The 19,456-nt window shown below is 44.2% G+C and overlaps 1 protein-coding gene and 10 non-coding genes across 11 annotated transcripts in view; 4 read left to right on the top strand and 7 right to left on the bottom strand.

The window, feature by feature from the left end:
- intu (inturned planar cell polarity protein) overlaps positions 1-19,456 on the bottom strand; it is a 32,375-nt gene that overhangs the window by 2,427 nt on the left and 10,492 nt on the right. The window contains exons 5-15 of the mRNA XM_069672272.1: positions 12,753-12,871; positions 10,973-11,062; positions 10,346-10,423; positions 10,016-10,199; positions 9,332-9,385; positions 8,242-8,304; positions 4,828-5,049; positions 2,536-2,628; positions 1,984-2,403; positions 1,783-1,877; positions 1,510-1,699 (exon numbers count right to left, since the gene is read on the bottom strand). Coding sequence (XP_069528373.1) covers positions 1,510-1,699; positions 1,783-1,877; positions 1,984-2,403; positions 2,536-2,628; positions 4,828-5,049; positions 8,242-8,304; positions 9,332-9,385; positions 10,016-10,199; positions 10,346-10,423; positions 10,973-11,062; positions 12,753-12,871 — 1,608 coding nt within the window. The remainder of the gene's footprint in view (positions 1-1,509; positions 1,700-1,782; positions 1,878-1,983; positions 2,404-2,535; positions 2,629-4,827; positions 5,050-8,241; positions 8,305-9,331; positions 9,386-10,015; positions 10,200-10,345; positions 10,424-10,972; positions 11,063-12,752; positions 12,872-19,456) is intronic.
- trnad-guc (transfer RNA aspartic acid (anticodon GUC)) lies at positions 68-139 on the top strand. Its single transcript has one exon. It is a non-coding gene; the product is annotated as a tRNA-Asp (tRNA).
- On the top strand, positions 3,020-3,091 carry trnad-guc (transfer RNA aspartic acid (anticodon GUC)). Its single transcript has one exon. It is a non-coding gene; the product is annotated as a tRNA-Asp (tRNA).
- trnad-guc (transfer RNA aspartic acid (anticodon GUC)) lies at positions 5,188-5,259 on the top strand. Its single transcript has one exon. It is a non-coding gene; the product is annotated as a tRNA-Asp (tRNA).
- On the top strand, positions 6,333-6,404 carry trnad-guc (transfer RNA aspartic acid (anticodon GUC)). The gene has a single exon. It is a non-coding gene; the product is annotated as a tRNA-Asp (tRNA).
- trnan-guu (transfer RNA asparagine (anticodon GUU)) lies at positions 12,153-12,226 on the bottom strand. The gene has a single exon. It is a non-coding gene; the product is annotated as a tRNA-Asn (tRNA).
- On the bottom strand, positions 15,451-15,524 carry trnan-guu (transfer RNA asparagine (anticodon GUU)). The gene has a single exon. It is a non-coding gene; the product is annotated as a tRNA-Asn (tRNA).
- trnan-guu (transfer RNA asparagine (anticodon GUU)) lies at positions 16,112-16,185 on the bottom strand. Its single transcript has one exon. It is a non-coding gene; the product is annotated as a tRNA-Asn (tRNA).
- trnan-guu (transfer RNA asparagine (anticodon GUU)) lies at positions 17,263-17,336 on the bottom strand. The gene has a single exon. It is a non-coding gene; the product is annotated as a tRNA-Asn (tRNA).
- Positions 17,930-18,003, bottom strand: trnan-guu (transfer RNA asparagine (anticodon GUU)). Its single transcript has one exon. It is a non-coding gene; the product is annotated as a tRNA-Asn (tRNA).
- Positions 19,217-19,290, bottom strand: trnan-guu (transfer RNA asparagine (anticodon GUU)). Its single transcript has one exon. It is a non-coding gene; the product is annotated as a tRNA-Asn (tRNA).

A 19,456-nucleotide genomic window follows, 5' to 3' on the forward strand; every position in this document is an offset into this window, starting at 1 on the left:
TTCTCAAGACAGTCCAAACTATTTCACACGATATATAACAGTCTCGACACTCTCCCCTCTCAGCTCCTCCTCGTTAGTATAGTGGACAGTATCTCCGCCTGTCACGCGGAAGACCGGGGTTCGATTCCCCGACGGGGAGTTCTTTTTCCACCAGCCTCAAGCTTGTTCTTTGCTGTTGTGTAACATTCTATCTTTCCTACTTTATCTCAATCCAACTGCATCTTTTTCTGCAGCTCTTTTAACTCTTTTCACCAGCCTCACTCACTGTTTGTGTTAAATATGCTACAGATACGGAATCTGCTCATTCACGCTCTAGATTTATACTCTTCCTTCTTTGTACAACAACTCGTGAACAACAGCTACACACGGGATAAATAAAAGTTTATCTTCTCGAAGCCGCTGCTATGATGTCAAAGAACAGATAAGAGAAGATGAACTTTGTTATCCTCCTTTTTAAAGACAAAAGGGGATCAAGGGATAAACAGAAATAAAAACAACAATAATAATATAATAAAAATAACAATCGGAATTTTAACAATAAAAATAGTATAAAACTAACACAATAAAGTCAGGCTATTGTAATGTTGTAGTTTTGGTCTTCATCTGAATTCAACAACAAAAAAAGACTTCAGATGACCTGAAATAAACCTCGTCTGACTTTCTAATGCCGTGCCCGAGGTTGAGACTATATTAATCTCTTTTTACAGATTCTACTCTGTAGGCAGTGGCGTGGGTTTTTGGGACGGCACGTGTTCTGGTTTCAGTTTGTACTACGCTTGTAGTAATATTGACCAATCACGTATCAGCAGTCCGTGAGGAGAGCAAAAGCAGGCGGAACGTATTGCAGCGTAATGACATCCCGGTTCCCATCAGCGTCACCCAGGCATGGACAGGCCATCTGGCGTACCGGGCAATGCCCGGTGGGCCGACGCACATTTTTGGGCCGGCCTGGGGCTGTCATAATTTAACCAAAAAAGTATATTATAAATCATTTTTATCAACCGCGATAGCCCACTGGTTGATTTTCTTGAAGGACATTGGGCTAATCCAATGAAATCTCTCAGCCCTCCTTGTCCCGCCCCTCCCCTCCCCCTTGACCAAGGTTATCAAATTTTGCCATTTGAGCTGACCCGAGTTGGAGAGAAGTGAGTGGAAATGGATAAACCACAAAAGCGCAAGGGGGGCGTAAAAAAGCTACGAGAAAAAAGGCTAAAAAGCCTACAAGTGGACGCAGCAAAATGTGCCAAACTTACTGATATGTTGCCATTGCCTCCACAAGTTCGACTGCGGCAACGAGTGCAGGGCCGGAGAAGGAAGGAGAATTAGCTATTTAGGGGGATTCGGAGGAGGAGAGATGTGACCCAGCATGGACATATTGAGGAGGAGGTCAGAATAGCTACTGTCAGCCCGGTAAGAAGTAGCCGAAATGTTAGCAGAATGAAGAGGGACGTTTCATGTAGGGAGGGCTGATTGAGACTGTATTTATTTACATGTGTATCAGTGACTCACCCTGGCTGGCAGGCTCTGCTGAAACGCGGCGCGTATGGAGAGGCAGCAGTGGTGGAAGTTGCGGATGAGCTGCGGGTGGATGGAGCCGCTGAGCTGAGCCACCTCTCTGTGAGTCGGAGCGATGAAGATCCCCTGAACCGTCTCCATCAGGACGTAGTGGAACAAGGTGTTCTCTGCACCCGAGGTCAGCCTGCCACACACACAGAACAGAGATTACACTTCCTGTTTTTTTGTTCTGGAGAATTAAAACATAACAGAGGTAACATCACCCACTTCATGGTGTTGTACATCTCCTCCGTCTCCCGTTCAGTCAGCGTCTTCTTCAGGGTGCCGAGGTGGAACGGGTTTGGGTGCTTCATCCTGGGAATCTGACGTCACATACATTAAAGTACACTTTATAGACAACCCGCAGACTAACAGGTTAACAAAGAAACAACCAAACAGGAACTATTTGAAGCTTCTCAACAGCTGTACCTTAAAGAGGCCTCCGCTGCCCCCGCTCCCGTCAGACCCCAGCGAGTCCCGTCGCCCCCCCAGCTTCCTCGCTGAGTCCGGCGTGGAATGAGGACTAAGACCTGGAGCCATCGAAGAACCCGACCCGGCATCCATCTGCCCCTCGCTCCCGCTGTCCGACAGGCTCCTCTGAGGGCTGGACCTCCGGGCCTTCTCCCCAAACAGGCTGCGGCCTCTGGACCCCGAGGATGACGAGCCTTTAACCGCACCGGCCAGCTTGCTGAACACGGGGGAGGACGAGGCCAGGCTGTCCAGGCGGTCGCGAGCCGTGGCGGCGGGGAGGAACCAGTCAGCGCAGGACAGGCAGGGAGCAGGAGGAGCGTTCAGACGCTCCTCAATGCCCGCCTCCAACACCTCCAGCTGCAGCAAGGTGGCCTTCACCTGAATCAGAAGGTCGCACAGTGTCAGATCACTGTAGTAAAGTTATATGAAGTAGTACTTTTTATTTGTATAGATGTTTAACATGTATCTTTAACATGCTCTGAGTTTACACAAAAGTTCAACAAGGATCACCTGATCTACGTAAACACAATCAGGTCCTGGAGAGCTCACAGCAGGTGAAGCACAGCCACCTGCCTCCAACAGCACACACTGCATGAAGTGCCTCTGTGGTGGAGAGAAACAAATACAAGCAGAGAAAATATAAATTGTATGATTAAAAAAATAGATTGGTTTGAATATATACTGGGTAATGACATGGACGTGGACAAGGAGAAGAACGGTGTGCAGATAGTTGGACGACCTTAAGAAAGATAACAGGAGTTCCTGAAGACGATGAATAAAGTTAAATGAATATCACAAGGGAACCAGAGGACAGAAATTAGGGTGGTCACTTTCCCCAAAAATCACGTTTGAATGAATTCAGCGTGATTTGGAATTCGTCCGAATTACATCGAACACTAACGTCGACCCTGTATTGGGTACGTCGTGGTACATGCAGCGCTTCTGAGGTGGGATAGGATAGTGGACGGTCCACACACTCCTCTCTCTCAGCTCCTCCTCGTTAGTATAGTGGACAGTATCTCCGCCTGTCACGCGGAAGACCGGGGTTCGATTCCCCGACGGGGAGTTCTTTTCGCCACGCACACGGTTCCCCTCTGTTTGTGTCCTTTGTGTTAAATATGTTCTCAATTTTGGATGTCTGCTCATTGATAATGTAGGTTTATACTCTTCTCTACTTTGCACAACAACTGCTAAACAACAGATATACACGAAAATAAACAGCTGCTGCTTTAATGGCAAAGAAAAGATATGAGGGAAACCTTTCAGAGAAGACAGACAGACTATTAATGAGCTTCTACTTTAACTTTGAAGGAAAGAAAATAATCTAGTTTCTAGCACATTAAATCTCGCTTCAATAGCAAGACGTGTTAAACATCTGGACCCATTATTATAAAGGGTTTCCTCAAAGAAGGTCTCACCTTGTTACTCTGTGTTGTGGTCCATTACACGTTTATTAGGAAGAGCATGAGAGTGTGGTGGTAGAGAGAGTGAAAAGAGAGCGGAAGTGTGTGTGCACGAGTTACGTGGAGTGTCGGGGAGCGGAGCAGCGTTAGAGTACAGAAAAGGGTCTACTCAAGCTTCTTTAACGTGAACATTTTCCGATTACTGTAACAGTGTCTTTACAGGTCTCCCTAAAAAATCAGTCAGACAACTGCAGCTGATTCAGAACGCTGCTGCTCGAGTCCTCACTCAGACTAAGAAAGTAGATCACATCACTCCCGTTCTGAGGTCTTTACACTAGAGATAGACCAATATGGTTTTATCCAGGGCCGATACCGATACCGATTATTAGTAGTCAAGGAGGCCGATAACTGATATTTGAAGCCGATATTCATTTGCAGTAAAAGTGAAAATATTGGCGTCAAAATTTTGAATAATACAAACTCCAACACTTAACTTTGTTTAAACGCCTTTAAGCATATTCATCAGAGCCAAAATAACCCAGTTTTAAATTGATCTCTTAACGGCCGTCGGATTAAAAAAAAAAAAAAGGCCGATGCCGATATGCGTGAAAATGCCGATAATCTATCCCTACTTTACACTGGCTCCCTGTCTGTCAGAGAATAAACGACTGCTGGTTTACAAAGCGCTGAACGGTCAAGGGACAAAATACATTTGTGATCTAATGACACAGTACGAACCATCCAGACCGCTCAGGTCGTCAGGGACAGGTCTGCTTTCTGTCCCCAGAGTCAGAACCAAACATGGAGAAGCAGCGTTCAGTTTCTTTGCTCCGTATATCTGGAACAAACTCCCAGAAACATGCAGGTCTGCTGAAACACTTACTTCTTTTTTTATATTTTGGCTTCTGTTTTAGCTGTTTTTAATTTATCTTCACTTTGCTTTTTAATGTCTTGTTTTATGATGTGTTTCTTTGCTTTTGTTGTTCTGTGTAACGCACTTTGAACTGCCTTGTTGCTTGTTGAGTAAATTAAATATGACTGCACTTCAGGCAGAACAAGATTCTTAAGGGTGTCAATTTGGGAAACACTTATCGATATCTTTTATGATTTTTTGGGCCAAACAACTTCTCTATTAATTAATAAAGAGATCAAATGATTTATTAGCAACGAAAATATTGTTTTTGTTGCAGCTGTGGTCAATGCACTGCATTTAGAACCCTCTGACAACCAACCCTGCAACCATCCAACTGTTCTGAGTTGTTTGTAAACAGGCTTTCTAATCCGTTCCATTCTTTCCTTACAACATAAGTCATAAGACAAAACTGACAAAGCAGGTTTTCCCCACACACATTTTACGACAAAGACAAAAACAATCACACTCAGTGGTCGGCCTCCTTACCAGCCCCACTATGAGGAGGAAGTATCGTCCCTGAGGCGGGGTGTATCCCGGGGCTGTGCTGCTGCTGCTGCTGTTAGCTCTCTGCTGGGGGAACACCTCCCTCCAGATGACCAGCTGACCCACGCGCTGCTCCGAGGCCAGCGGCAGCAGGCAGTAGTGCTGGCAGTACAGGCACACGTCCAGCAGGTCCTCTTTGGGCAGGTGGTTGGCGATCAGGTAGGACTGCGAGGGGGAGAGTGTGGAGGATTGAGTGAACAGGTTTTGAGGTGTTGGAGCCAGCAGGGAAATAAAGCTTCTGATGGAAACTATTCGTATGTTACAGGATAGTGGACGGTCCACACACTCCTCTCTCTCAGCTCCTCCTCGTTAGTATAGTGGACAGTATCTCCGCCTGTCACGCGGAAGACCGGGGTTCGATTCCCCGACGGGGAGTTCTTTTTCACCACCCTCCCTGTTCCCCTCTGTTTGTGTCCTTTGTGTTAAATATGTTCTCAATTTTTGATGTCTGCTCATTGATAATGTAGATTTATACTTTTCCCTTCTTTGCACAACAACACCTGAACAGCTACAGGCAGGACAGATAAAGCTCTGTCTTATCTAACAGCCGCTGCTATGACGGGAAAGAGAAGATGAGATAAACTTGATTGATTCACTTTTTACAGCAGCTCAAACGTCAGAATAAAGACAAACAATAACAACATAATAATAACAACAACAACAATCGTAAAAATAATAATAAGAATTAGGGCTGCACGATATATCGTTTAACGGTCACAATTGTGTGCAACAGTCACATCGCAGGACGCGCGATAGTGGAGCAAATTAAGTGAAAAGCAAACATTGGCGAAAGTCAGGGAGATAAATCAGTTTGATTCATTAGTCAATATTAAACTAACAATCTCAAAGATCTCAGTTTTGTTCTCTTTGGCGCCACCCAATGGCGATAAAAGGTAATAGCGGGAGCACACTTCCCAGATACCCAGACAGTGCTGCATGTGTGACGTCCATGGTTGGCTCCGGTTGTAACTCTTGATTTTCCTGGCTGACGGTCGCTTTCCTTTTCAGACTGTTTGCTTCATCTGAGCGTCGAGTTTGTTTCTTTTTCTTTGGATTTTCACTTCTTGTTGAAGTTGTATCTGTAGTCATCCATCTTTTCTTTGTTTGTTCAGCCATAGTAGATTACTGTTTACTCACAACACTTGCAGAGAGAAAAGCAGCCGCTTAGCTCCGCCTACCCTCTCTGGCAGACCAACCACTGCTGGCTGATGGAAAACGCGTCACTAACTGGGTCGCCACAGACACCCAGTCTGTAATACTGCAAATGCAAAGGCTTTCATCAGCGGGCCATAGACTCAGTCACCATGTGTTACCTCATTCAGCGATAGATAGAGACTTAACAGACATTTAATTAAATGAAAATCTTTGAGATTATTATTATAGACATCCTGAGCTACTCGTATATCACAGGATAGCAGCCGGTCCACACACTCCTCTCCCACAGCTCCTCCTCGTTAGTATAGTGGACAGTATCTCCGCCTGTCACGCGGAAGACCGGGGTTCGATTCCCCGACGGGGAGTTCTTTTGCCCCGCCCTCACTGTTCTCTTCTGTTTGTTTTGTGCATGTTATAGCTTTTCTCAATTTTAGATTTGCTCAATGAAATTCTACATTTGTACACTCCTCCAACTGTTGAACAGATACATGCAAAGTAAATAAAGTCCGTCTTATCTTAAAGCCACTGCTTTGACAGCAAAGAAAAGATACTATGAGAGAAACTTTATTGATCCCCCATTGAGGGAAATCTTTCAGAAATTGATTTTAACTTTGAAGGACAGAAAACAATCTAGTTTAAAACAACAGCTCATTAAATCTCGCTTCAGTAGCACGACGTGTAAAACATCTGGACCCATTATTATAAAGGGTTTCCTCAAGGAAGGTCTCACCCTGTTACTCTGTGTTGTGCTGCATTACACGTGTAGTAAAATAGTGCAGTAGGGCTGACACTTCTACAAATCAAGTTCAAAGTAATTCAACGTGATATGGAATTTGTTTGAATTATATCAAAGACTGTCAACACTGAGAGGATCCACTCTGTAGCACGGTCTTATACAAGAAGAGTAGCTCTGTTTTGGGAAGAGCTGTGAGAGTGTGGTGCTAGAGCGAGTGAGAGAGAACGGAAGTGTGTCGGGGACCGGAGCAGCAAAAGAGCAGAGAAAAGAGCGATCGGTAGCTGTATAAATAGCAGAACACTACAACTACAGTTTGTGCGTAATAAAGCCTACGACTCCTCGAGACTGAAGCCGCGCTCCTGTGTCTCGCACGCTGCTGTCCGCTAGAGTCCGCTCTAGTCACTCTTGGGTCACAGTAAACAAAGGGCTAACCAAACGGTGCTATGCTAATTGAGATCGAGCAACAAAGGGCAACACGCAACCAAGATGAAAGAAGTTACGGTGTCATTCTCAGAGGGGGGTGTCTGGGGGACCAAACTAACAAGAGGGTTCTAGCTAGCTTCTCGAGGCTCATACAGTGGTCTTAGGGGTGAACAACTGATGGCTAAACAAATGTATAGAAGGAAGTTAATCACAGGGGTTCCTTTGGAAACATCAAAACCTTGATTAACACTGATGTGATAGCAGGAGAGAAAAAGAATACACTCTGATGTTGTTCAGCTCTGAAGTTACAATTTGTTGAGAGAATTTAACTAAAAGTAGAAAGGTGGAACGAATTGTGAAGAAAACCATAATTATTTAAAATGTTAACAAATGCAGAATTAAAGCCATAAATTCTGTTTCCACACCTTGAAGCTAGCTGCAGCTTCGGGCCTGGAGCTAAACAACAGTAAGTCTCCCCTGTGCTCTCCGACTACAGTCTGGATGCTGAAGCAGGAAAGGTTAACATCGGCTCGGCACGTTAGTTTAAACGTGATGCATTCTGGGATTACTAACTTGTTCGTGCTGTGCTTCAGTTTTGAATTCGATCACATCATTACAGTTCAAACTATTAACATTTCACCAGGTTATATCAAAGTGACAGCCCTTTTAATAGTACAGTAAATAAGAAGCATTTTTGAGCTGTTTTTACAGACAAATCTTGCAGGAATAGATCCAGTAAATTCAATACGATATGTTGGACCAGCCCAGTCACCTCTCACAGGTACATAGTCTAATCCTCACTGTCCTCTTTAGTTAATATTTTAACAGAGCGATTAGGTTGACGGTCTGCCGCTGAGCCACAGAACAGGCTCATCGTGTTATCTAGTGTGAAAGGTCACCTTCTGTACACAGAGGCTGTGCGCTGGGCCTGCTATTGTTGCCATTTGTAGTCTAGACAGTGAGGTAACAAAGAGGGGGTGTACGGTGTAAACACGATCAGGCTGCTGCCACTGAAGCGCGCGTGAGTGTTTGTTTGGACCTACCTTGTAGAACAAACAGGAGCCGAGGATCACGTACAGACGTCTCAGGCCGAAAAAGTCCTCCGACTGTAGAAGAAATAGACGACAGATATTGGAGGCAGCTGATAGAAACACAAGAAGATAGAAGGAGCAGACGGACATTGTTTGGAGTCAATCGTTCAGGAAGGCAAGAATCAAACATCTGGATATCTGCCTTCCTTTACCTCAATGATATTAACCATCAATCATCCTGCGCTCTCTATTCCTCTCAGCTCTTCTTGTCCTTAAGTGCATCCTTATGTAATCACTTAATACAGCATGTCAAAAGGACAAAGCCAGACCCCATTAGATCCTCATTAAAAATACACGCCTCTAAATATAGTCTCACCTTCTCCTCTCCCCAGTCTCAGCCAACATGAAGCAAAATTGTGACGCCACTTATTTATTATTTTGCGAAGACATTTCAGGGCTGTGAGGACGAGTCTTTAAAGGAGCAGCTGGCCCCTGGAAAAAGCCTCTGTCAGTCAAGGCTGGTGTTCTCTGTCATCTAAAGAAGCAATAATATTTTAAATTGGCGCCATAGCTGTGGAGAAAGTCGTACAAACAGCTCGTGGTTTCGCCCATTCTACATTCCTACAACAGCCAGCGTGCATTGAGCCCCCTAACTCTGAAAGGAACGGCCCGGCGAGGAGCTGGAGTGAAATACTACCGTTTCTGTGCAGGCGATGGCTCAGAGCGGTACAGAATCCGAAACACGACGATAATATACCGGTGGATCATCTAAAAAATCTGCAGTCTACATTTCAAACCTGACGATTTTGAACGAGACATGACATCAGAGGCGGGCGTCCTAGATTGAGGAAGTGTAGTTTAGCGAGCTCCCTGTTTTGTCATGGCCCATTGGAGAAGCGGATAGCGTCCTCCAAAGGCACAGAGCCAAATTGCATTTCTTTTCTACCATAATGGCATAGCGCCCTGTAATAGCATGACAGGACTGAGGTTGAAAATCAGGGAACTGGCCCTTTAAGAGACAGGACTCGAAAAGAGACAGCAGTAATTGACAACACATTTTTCGGGTTGCTTGTTTGATGTGTTGATTAAATCAATTTCTCACCATTTCTCCAAAATCTGAAGACTCAAAGTCAGAGAGAACAGTGTCCACCTCCATCTGTGGACAGAAACAAACCAAAAATAAGCCTATTAACATTTAATTAATTATATGGAAAACATGTTCTTTTTGTATGTCCAATTTCTTGTCGTGTTATATAAAGTCTATGCTCCTGTATAACATCTTTAAATTGACATCATATTTGGACATACAGTGTAGTGTCTGAGTGATACATTGTCATTTTTAACATTGGACACTAGAGGGCACTAGAGCTGCATTTATGCTGCGCTGGGGTAGACAGTAGCTCTGTCAGTAGGGACTGGGCTTGGGAACAGGAGGGTGGCCGGTTGAAGTCCCAGTACGGACCAAGCATGGAAATTAGGACTGGTAGCTGGAGAGGGGCCGTGTCATTTCCTGGGCACTGTGAAGGTGCACCAACTCAAGACGCATGCTCCTGTGCAGCCCCCTCACTCTGACATCTCTCCCTTAGTGCATGTCCATAGAGTCCTGTTGGTGCATGTGTGTATTTCGGGCCCATGTGTCTGCATGTTTCTAATAGTAACAGAGTGGGATTAATACAGTATATCTTCTTCTTATATCACACTCAAGTTTAAACAGTTGAAGATACAGATACATTATGATATACACACACACACACACACACACACACACACACGCACATAAACAGACCTTTATTTCCGGAGGCAGCGTGAGCCACTGGACCGCCGGCAGTCCGTCGAGGAAAAGGGTCCCTGAGACGTCTGGGGGCGGGGCCGAGGAGCCGTCCCTCAGGCGAGACGGCTGGATGAGCTGCTGGAAGAAGAGGCAGAAGAAGTGGTCCAACCTGGGAGCGTGGTCCTCCTTACAGAACGCACTGCAGGGGGGGACACAAGGACAAAGTGAGTGTCATTATATATTACACAGAAGTGGAGAATAAAACAGGAAGAGAAGATGGCTGTGGAGTGAAACAACAAAGACTTCAGCTCTCTTCTTCCGCAGGAGAAGCAAAGCTCGACCCACCTGTCTAAGGAGCCGTACATCACTTTTAGAGTCCGGACTACGTCTCCCACCACCGTCTGCAGATACAGCAGAGGAACCCTGGAGGGAAAAATGTCAGGATTGGATAAAGTTCAGCTTCAGCAGATCCACTGCTTTGATCAAATATTTGCACTGACAGCCGGGAGCCGAGAAGGACAAACATTACACAAGTCACTGTGTTTTCTCTCCTGGTGGGTGTCCCTTTATGAGACAACATTCACACTTTCAAGCATGAATGAAAGTATTTCTAATCCAGACATGATTCATCGATTCACCCTGTCACTAAAAAAGTCAAAGGGGGCTAATATGAGTCATCTTACTGCATGAAGCGTTTTACAACCACATGCTTCTGAATGAAGTATTCGTGCTGCCAGTGCAGAACTAAAACATGTGCACATGGAAATACAGACAAACTGATCGTTTCCAATTGTTTTTACAGATCGTGCTCGTTACAGATGCGTCCTCCTCTGCAAGGACAGTTCAATCCTGGAGCACGCGTCATGCTCAGGATATTTAAGATATACTCCCGAATATGGAATTGCGTATATGCCTACAGATCCGATATAAATGTGTTGAAGTGTCTGAATGTTTGGTGTTTCCGTCCTCTACCTCTCAGCAGGAAGACCGATGACCAACAGGTTGTTGTTTTCCTTCCAGTAGCCGACGTGCACCAGCTGCTTCCCGAGCAGGAGAGAGGAGCTGAGGAGACATTGGAGGACGTTGATATAAATACAAATGTTAAATTCTCCACAGCCAACAGCCAAAAAGTTTCCCCACTCGCTGTTGTTTTAAACTCGAATGTGATCTGTGTTGATGTTAAGACATCCAGCAGAGAACTGGCAGGAAAGTTAGGAATTTGGAGGAACTACAACAAAAATACTTTGGAAAAGTCTCCTGGTTTCATCACCGCCACGTTCATTCTGATGCCTCATCATCATTTTAACAAACAGGGTCTTTGTAAAAGCGACTTTCTGCCAGTTACAGTCGATCTTTTGTTGTTTGTTCTTCAGAAGAAAGAGTTTGCACAGGATCCTCACACATCGTCCTCGTGAAACAACCAGAAATATGTCTTAAAGGATTTAAAGAATTTGTGGTTCTGAAAACTGTTTACACTTTATCATGGGCGTACTGCATGTGTGCATTGTGGGTTGTTAACCGATGTTGACACTTGCAGAGACAGCCACGCAGCCAGGCAGCAAGATGAGCAGAGGACAGATGTGGGGGAGCGACGAGGAAACAGAAATATGGGCTGAACAAACAGTTTCACAAATGCATGTTGTAACGCACCAAAACACGGAGGTGTTCAAACTGTTCAGTGAAAACCAAAGGAGACTTGATCTGTGGAACGATGTCGGTTAAAAGTAAAAAAACTCAACAACAAAACATTAACGTCGTGATTCTCTGTGTTTACTTCACAGAGTTTTCCCTCGTGGAAATTCTGACCAATCAGAGAGCAGTTTCCTCGCACACCAAAAGTTGAATCTGCTGGTAAAAGCTGCCGTGTGAACACAAACCAGACTCGAGGCAAAATATAACAATTCAATTAACTATTTGGTTTTACTGCTTTTCTTTGGGTTATAAAATAATTTGTTTTGGTCAGAAAAAACAGAAATTGTGTTTGTCTTTCTCAGCCACTATATTTGAAATGAGAGATACATGTAGCGTCCTTTTCAACACTGCTGTCACAGTAAGGCATTTGCTCAGGTTTCTTTGACCTTTAACCCTGATCACAGACATCAGGTCACTCATTAACATGACACTATGTTGCTCCCTGAGCTGAAAAACACAACGTCCCTGGGTGGGCTCGAACCACCAACCTTTCGGTTAACAGCCGAACGCGCTAACCAATTGCGCCACAGAGACTGCTACAGCATGTAAAAGGGGGCGTGGCTTAAATAATCAAGCCACACCCACCTCAGTCTGATATATATATTTAGTTTTATTTCAGGAGTTTTCCCTCGTGGAAATTCTGACCAATCAGAAAGCAGTTTTGGCCCGCTGGTAAAAGCTGCCGTGTGAACACAAACCAAACATTGTAACAATTTGGTCTTTGATTCGGACCAAACTAACAGACATTAGTTGTGAAAGCACCCTGAGATAAAACAATTCAATTAAAAAATAAAGACAGTTTTTACTGCTTTTCTTTGGGTTATGAAAATAACTTCACTTTAGTCAGAAAAAATTAGAATTTAAGGACTTTCCCTCAGAGAACTTATGAAATATTTGCATGTTAATTGATAATAAGAATAATTATTAGTCTACTTCCTAACAGGCGCAACGCACAGCTTGTGCATTAGTAGTTGGAACTAAAGCATCCCAAAGTGTATAAAAATGTATTTCTGTTACAGGTTGATGATTCATGTCACAGTTTCCCCCCCGCTCCCCTCACCTGATGATCTGCCCTCCTGTCACGTTCTCCAGCATGTCGCACAGAGTGAGGAAGATCCCCCGCACTCCTTTCAGCTGGCCGGACGCCTCAGACACCGGATACTGGTACAAGATCTCCTCCTGCAGACACAAACAAACACAAAATTTAGACTGCGTGTGCAGCACAAAGAGAGAAACCTCTGGTTACCCTATCGACAGATAAATGTCACATAAAAATGCGAAGCATCTGTTGTTGGATTCTCTGGTCTCCACAGCGCAGAAGAATGAGCGGACGAACCGCGGGATGTTTCCCGACACCTCAACAATGTTAGTTTGGTTTCCGAGCTGCAGTCCAACCAACCCATTCTCATGTTGGAACGAACTAACGAAAATACTTGAAATGTTTCACTTTCCAAAGTAAATAAAACAGAATCAGTTTTGTATGTAGTCGTGCATATTTTTTAATAGATTACAGGAGCAGATTCCTCTTATGACGAGGAAACAGAGGTGAGAAAGTGCTCTGTGCAGCTTCATCTGTGATATTAGTATTCCTCCCGGCATGCAGGCAACTTTGAAGGATTCAGGGCAGATAATAGCCGAGCAGACGAGGGGATCTGAGGATGTGTGAGGGGATAAAAACCTTGAATGTACAGGCCCCTTTTACCCCTGGCAACCTGAACAATGAAACAAGCAAACAACTGAAAGTTACGTCTGTGCACACAGGGAAGACACCCAAGACCCAAAATACAACCGCCGTACGTCTCCAGTTTCTGCTAACCTGCAATCAAACGACTTAAAAAATCAAAGTCAGAGTTTAGCGGGTAGAAAACTAACTGCTGGCTGATGTGGCTCCAGATACTCTCTCTCTCTTCGAAACTGCAGAACCGTGCAGCACAACCAGAAAGAAAACATCAACCTGCCAACAGTCGTCCGCAGGGGAAATGTGATTACAGTGTGACGGGGTGCCAGTCAGCAAATGAGTGGTTTTTCTTCTCAGAGCAGGAAAACACACACTCTGGGATTAACACGTTACTACAAGCTGATTATGCTCAGACTTAGGGGAGACAAAACAGTCTCTTCTGCTTGTATCCAATTAAAAAAGGGAATAAAGTTCAGTATTTATTGCCTCAACGTCTCCCTTTTCCCCCTGTTGTCAGTCGTTGGCACCCGCAGGTGTTGGACGTCGTCCAGAGCAGTAGTTTGTCTCACATCAGAGAAAACTTTCCACTGCAGGAGCTGGGGTTTCCTCTACAACTCAGGTCATTCTTAACACTTCATAATCAGACTACACCGCAAGGCTTTAGGCCTGCAAAGTGTGAGCTTGTAGCCCCCCTGAGTTAGCTTTGATTGAAGCCGCTTGTTCAGTATAGCTCATTGTTTTTAATATAGGTTTAAAGGGCAGCTCAGAGTCGGTGTTTCATTCACTACAAATTTATGCTCAGGTTTCCCAGAGACCAGATATCTTTCCAAAGAGGTGGAAAAACACGAGTTCATCCAGGGTTTACGTATCATGGCTTTTATGTCCTGCTTCTGCTGTCATTTTTTATCATGTTAAATCAGTCAGTAATATTTAAGCAGTATTTTTCCAATGCTTCAGGGCCTCGCTCTTTTTTAATGCTGCCTCTTCGTTGCAGGAACCTTTCTAAAAAAATCACAGGACTCTACCTGCCTTATGAGGCTTTGAAGTCAAAGTTAAATTATTGAAAATGCCTCCTTTGTTTCCAAAAAAACCCCGTCCACACAAGCACGGTTATAAATACAACAGACACGCTGTCATGAGAATGCCACACCAACAGGCAGAAGAATCGCGGCCAGCCTTTGTTCCTCAATATAGAAGAGGAGTTACTGCGCATATACGTGTAAACATGTAAAAAGCAAGGTTGGAAGCGTCACTGTTTTTGTCACGTCCATCATTTTGGAAGGAATGTCGCCTCATTTGTGGCGCCTCACAAAGGAGATAACGTGGCACACAGCCTGGCGTCACGAGTCAAAAACGCTGTTTACCCCTCTACACGTCTCCGTGGAAACAGAGTTTCTAAAAGTCTTCACCCTGGCCGGAGTTTTATAAAAGATCTGTTTTCAGTGACCTATAACGGCGTTTGTGGGGACGAAAGGCCAAAAACACAGAGCAAAAGCTTCTGACAAATACCCGTGTACGTGCAGACATGGCCTCAGTTCTTTGATTATGCTTCTTAAAGTGATTGGAAATCTTTGCTTCTCTGATCATTCAGCAGCTTTTTCATGAGGCTTGTCTATAATCCTTTGCTTCATTCCACGTTGTTTCAACCGCACAGAGGGATTAACAGAGGCTGAGCATGTTGCCCGCCTCCTTCAATGAGGCTTTGTTTTGGCTTTGTTGTTTAGCGCTGATGTAGTGTTGTAATACAAGATCACTTTTCTGCACAGGGTGTTTTATTTTGAAAGTCAACCGGATCACTGTTCAGTTCCTGCGTCTGACCTCAGCTCATCTGCTTTCTGCAGCTTGATGCTGCTCGGCGGCTCAGTTAAAAATAGAGCAGGCCCGTACCCTCGCAGGGAGCTGCTTCTGAGATGCACTGTGGCTCATCTGTTGCAAGCACAAGCATCAGCTAGAATACACACAACCTGCTTCAGTAGCGGTGTTTAGACATGTGTGAATGAATTCAGACTTCACCCTCAATCATGGAAACCAAGTTACACATTTACAAGACAATACCTTATGACATAAGTAGAAAAGCCAGCGTCCCTGGGTGGGCTCGAACCACCAACCTTTCGGTTAACAGCCGAACGCGCTAACCAATTGCGCCACAGAGACTGCTACAGTGTTAAAAAGGGGGCGTGGCCTAAATAATCAAGCCACACCCATCTCAATTTGATATTAGATTTTAATGTATATTTTTTGAGTTGATCTGGCTCATATGGCAGAAACTTACATCATGGTGTTTAAATTAAGCATTCAAGCTCATATACAGAATATTTTACAGATCAAATCGCTACAATTTACTTCTAAACAGACGGTTTAAACACGTCGGAGATATACCAATTCATTAATAGCATTTCCTGAATCCCAAACATGTATAGTGTAAAGTTTTCTATCGTAACACGTCTCACCTATTTGGTCTGTCGTCTGAAGGTAGAGTGTTTGTGCTGCTATTGGGGCTTTCTGATTTAATATGTTCATCAGTTTTAAAAAAAGACTTAAAGCTGTCCCACGCAGATTTGTTAATTTAACAGTGCGTGATTTGTCTTTTTCAGTCACTATCTTTGTCTTTCTAGGACACACAACGCTGCTCTCACATTGCTCCATTTGCCTCATGTTACTCTGACTCTTACCCCTGATCACAGACAACAGGGTCACTCATTAACATGACACTACGTTGCTCCCTAAGCTTAAAAATCCTGCGTCCCTGGGTGGGCTCGAACCACCAACCTTTCGGTTAACAGCCGAACGCGCTAACCGATTGCGCCACAGAGACCACTACAGCATGAAAAAGGGGGCGTGGCTTAAATAATCAAGCCACACCCATCGCAATTTGATATTTGATTTGAATGTACATTTTTGGGGTTGATCTGGCAGAAACTTACATCATGGAATGAAGTGCAACCTTCAAATTAAGCTTTTATATTCTATTGATCATTAAACTAAAGTTTACTTTTAAGCAGATGTTTTAAACACAGAAAGCTATACCAATTTATTAATAGCATTTCCTGTCCGTCTGAAGGTAGAGTGTTTGTGCTGCTATAGGGACTTTCTGATTTCATTTGTTTACCTGCTGTTTGAAAAAGAGTTAAAGCTGTCTTATGTAGATTTGTAGACTTAATAGTGTGTGTTTTGTGTTTTTCAGCCACTATTTCTTATGCAAGACATACAAGTTGTGTCCTATTCAAAGCTGCTATCACATTATACCTTGTGACCCGTTTTACTCTGACTCTAAGGCCATGTCTACACATACACGCATATTTTTCAAAACTGAGTTTTTCCCTCCTTCGTTTCCCAAAAAAACCCCGTCCACACAAGCACAGTTATATCCCCGTCCAAACGAAAAAGCAAAAACACAACAGAAACGCTGTCATGAAAATGCCACACCAACAGGCCGCAATATAACCCGGTCAGGCAAAGAAGAAGAAGAGAATCCCGGCCAATCAAAGGTCTGAAAAAAATCTGGCTACCTGGCGGGCTGCAATGGCGCGTCGAGGAAGGGGGGAATCATATGTATGGACTGATACTGTAATAGCACATATATGTGTAAACATGTAAAAAGTCCTGTTAGTAAGGTTAGACGCATCACTGTTTATGTCACATCCATCATTTTGCAAGGAATGTCGCCTCATATGAGACGCCTCACAAAGGAGATAACAGGCACAGCCTGACTTGCTACACGTCTCCTCGGAAACTGAGTTTCTAAATGTCTTCAACCTGGCCGGAGTTTTACAAATGATCCGTTTTCATTGACCTAAAACGGCGTTTGTGTGTGGATGAAAGGCCTTACCTTGATCACAGACAACAGGGTCACTCATTAACATGACACCACACACTGAGCTTAAAAATCCTGCGTCCCTGGGTGGGCTCGAACCACCAACCTTTCGGTTAACAGCCGAACGCGCTAACCAATTGCGCCACAGAGACCGCTACAATCATAAGGGGCGTGGCTTTCATTTTGAAGCCACACCCACTTGTACTTGCAATTACATTCGAACAATTGGACTGAATAATATCAGTGTTTGCCACAGAATAACAGAGTACCTGTGGTGGTGACAGAATATATCACCACAGCTGTGTTCTCTTTCACACACACACACCTACACCTCAGCTCTCTGCTCACAGCTGCCCCACGCCACCTCTGTCTGTTTTTCTTCATCAGAAGCAGGTTTTACAAATTCACAGATAAGACTCCAGCTTTGAACATGTCCCCCTGCAAATCAGTGTTCACAACAGCAGGTGAGCATTTTCACGCTGCAGAGCTTGTGTGTTGACCCCTCCCGCTACAGGTAATGGAGGGGTAGAGAGCGAGGGGAGACTGTCCACTGATTAATCGAGGCTTTAAATTTAAATGTCAGAGTGACGACAAACTGCGACTGACAATCTGTCATATCAGTTTTGCAACACTACTATCACAGTGAGCCATTAGCTCAGGTTTCTTTGACCTTTAACCCTGATCACAGACAACAGGGTCACTCATTAACGTGACACTACATTGCTCCCTGAGCTTAAAAATCCTGCGTCCCTGGGTGGGCTCGAACCACCAACCTTTCGGTTAACAGCCGAACGCGCTAACCAATTGCGCCACAGAGACCGCTACAGCATGCAATAGGGGGCGTGGCTTAAATAATCAAGCCACACCCGTCGCAATTTGCTATTTGATTTGAATGTACATTTCTTTAGTTGATCTGGCAGAAACTTTAATCATGGAATGAAATGCAACCTTCAAATTTAGCAGATATATTGATCATTAAACTTAAGTTTACTTTTAAGCAGATGTGAACGATGGAGCTTTACCAGTTCATTTGTAGCATTACGTGGATCCCAAACATGTATAAACATCTCACCTATCTGGTCTGCTGTCTGAAGGTAGAGTTTATGTGCTGTGATTGAGGCTTTCTGATTTCGTTTATTTACCAGTTAACTTCCTGTTGTTTAAAAAAAAGTTATGTTAATAATGTGTTTTGTCGTTTTCAGTCACTATATTTAAAGAGATACATGTTACATCCTTTTCAACGCTGCTGTCACATTGCTCCATTTTCCCTGCGTTACTCTGACTCCAATCTCGGATCCCCTCGGCTACAGTCTGAGACGATATAGCCTCTGGGATCACCGGTGAACCTGCCGGGCGGTAAGTAATAAATGACTTCCCGTCAAGACTTCCTTTTCCGTGTGCTGCATTGTTACAGAAAGAGAAACCGTTTACTCTCGATTTACTTGTTATTAACGGGTCTTAAGTTTTCCGAAATTTCAACATCATGATGCAGATTTGTCAGAAGTAAAACTTCACGCTGTGTCAGGTCTGTCCTCAAGAGGAGAAGAAAACTCTTACAATGCTCGTTTGTTGACTCGAGGTAGGATCGATCTGATGCATTCGAGGAAGTCGGGAAATCTGAACGCTGAACGGCTTTCGTGACACAGCGTCAAGGGAATTCATCTCAAGTTAAATTTTAGATCTAGAGCAGATTGTTAGCTGTTAGCATGCAGATGTCTGTTTAGATTAATAAGAAGCTAAATCATCATCAGATCACGCTGATGGAGTCTGGATGTCATTTTGGCGGATTACGTTCCGCCTGCTTTTGCTCTCATCACGGACTGTTTTTCTGGCATGCACCGCAGCCTGCTGATACTTGATTGGTCAATATTACTCGGACTACAAGCGTAGTTCAAACGGAAACCAGAACACTTGCCTTCCCGTAAATCTACGTCCCTGCCTACAGGTAGAGATTACTCTGACTCTTACCCCTGATCACTGGCAACAGGGTCACTCATTAACATGACACCACACACTGAGCTTAAAAATCCTGCGTCCCTGGGTGGGCTCGAACCACCAACCTTTCGGTTAACAGCCGAACGCGCTAACCGATTGCGCCACAGAGACTGCTATGATCCTAAGGGGCGTGGCTTTCATCTTGAAGCCACACCCATTTGTACTTGCAATTAAATTCAAACAATTGGACTGAATAATATCAGTGTTTCCCACAGAATAACAGAGTACCTGTGGTGACAGGTATTCTTTCAAGTTACTTGAAAGAATATATCACCAC

This window comes from Semicossyphus pulcher, unplaced genomic scaffold, assembly GCF_022749685.1.
Source record: "Semicossyphus pulcher isolate SPU_LCO1_2020_fin unplaced genomic scaffold, fSemPul1.0.p SCAF_21, whole genome shotgun sequence".
Lineage (NCBI taxonomy): Eukaryota > Metazoa > Chordata > Actinopteri > Labriformes > Labridae > Semicossyphus > Semicossyphus pulcher.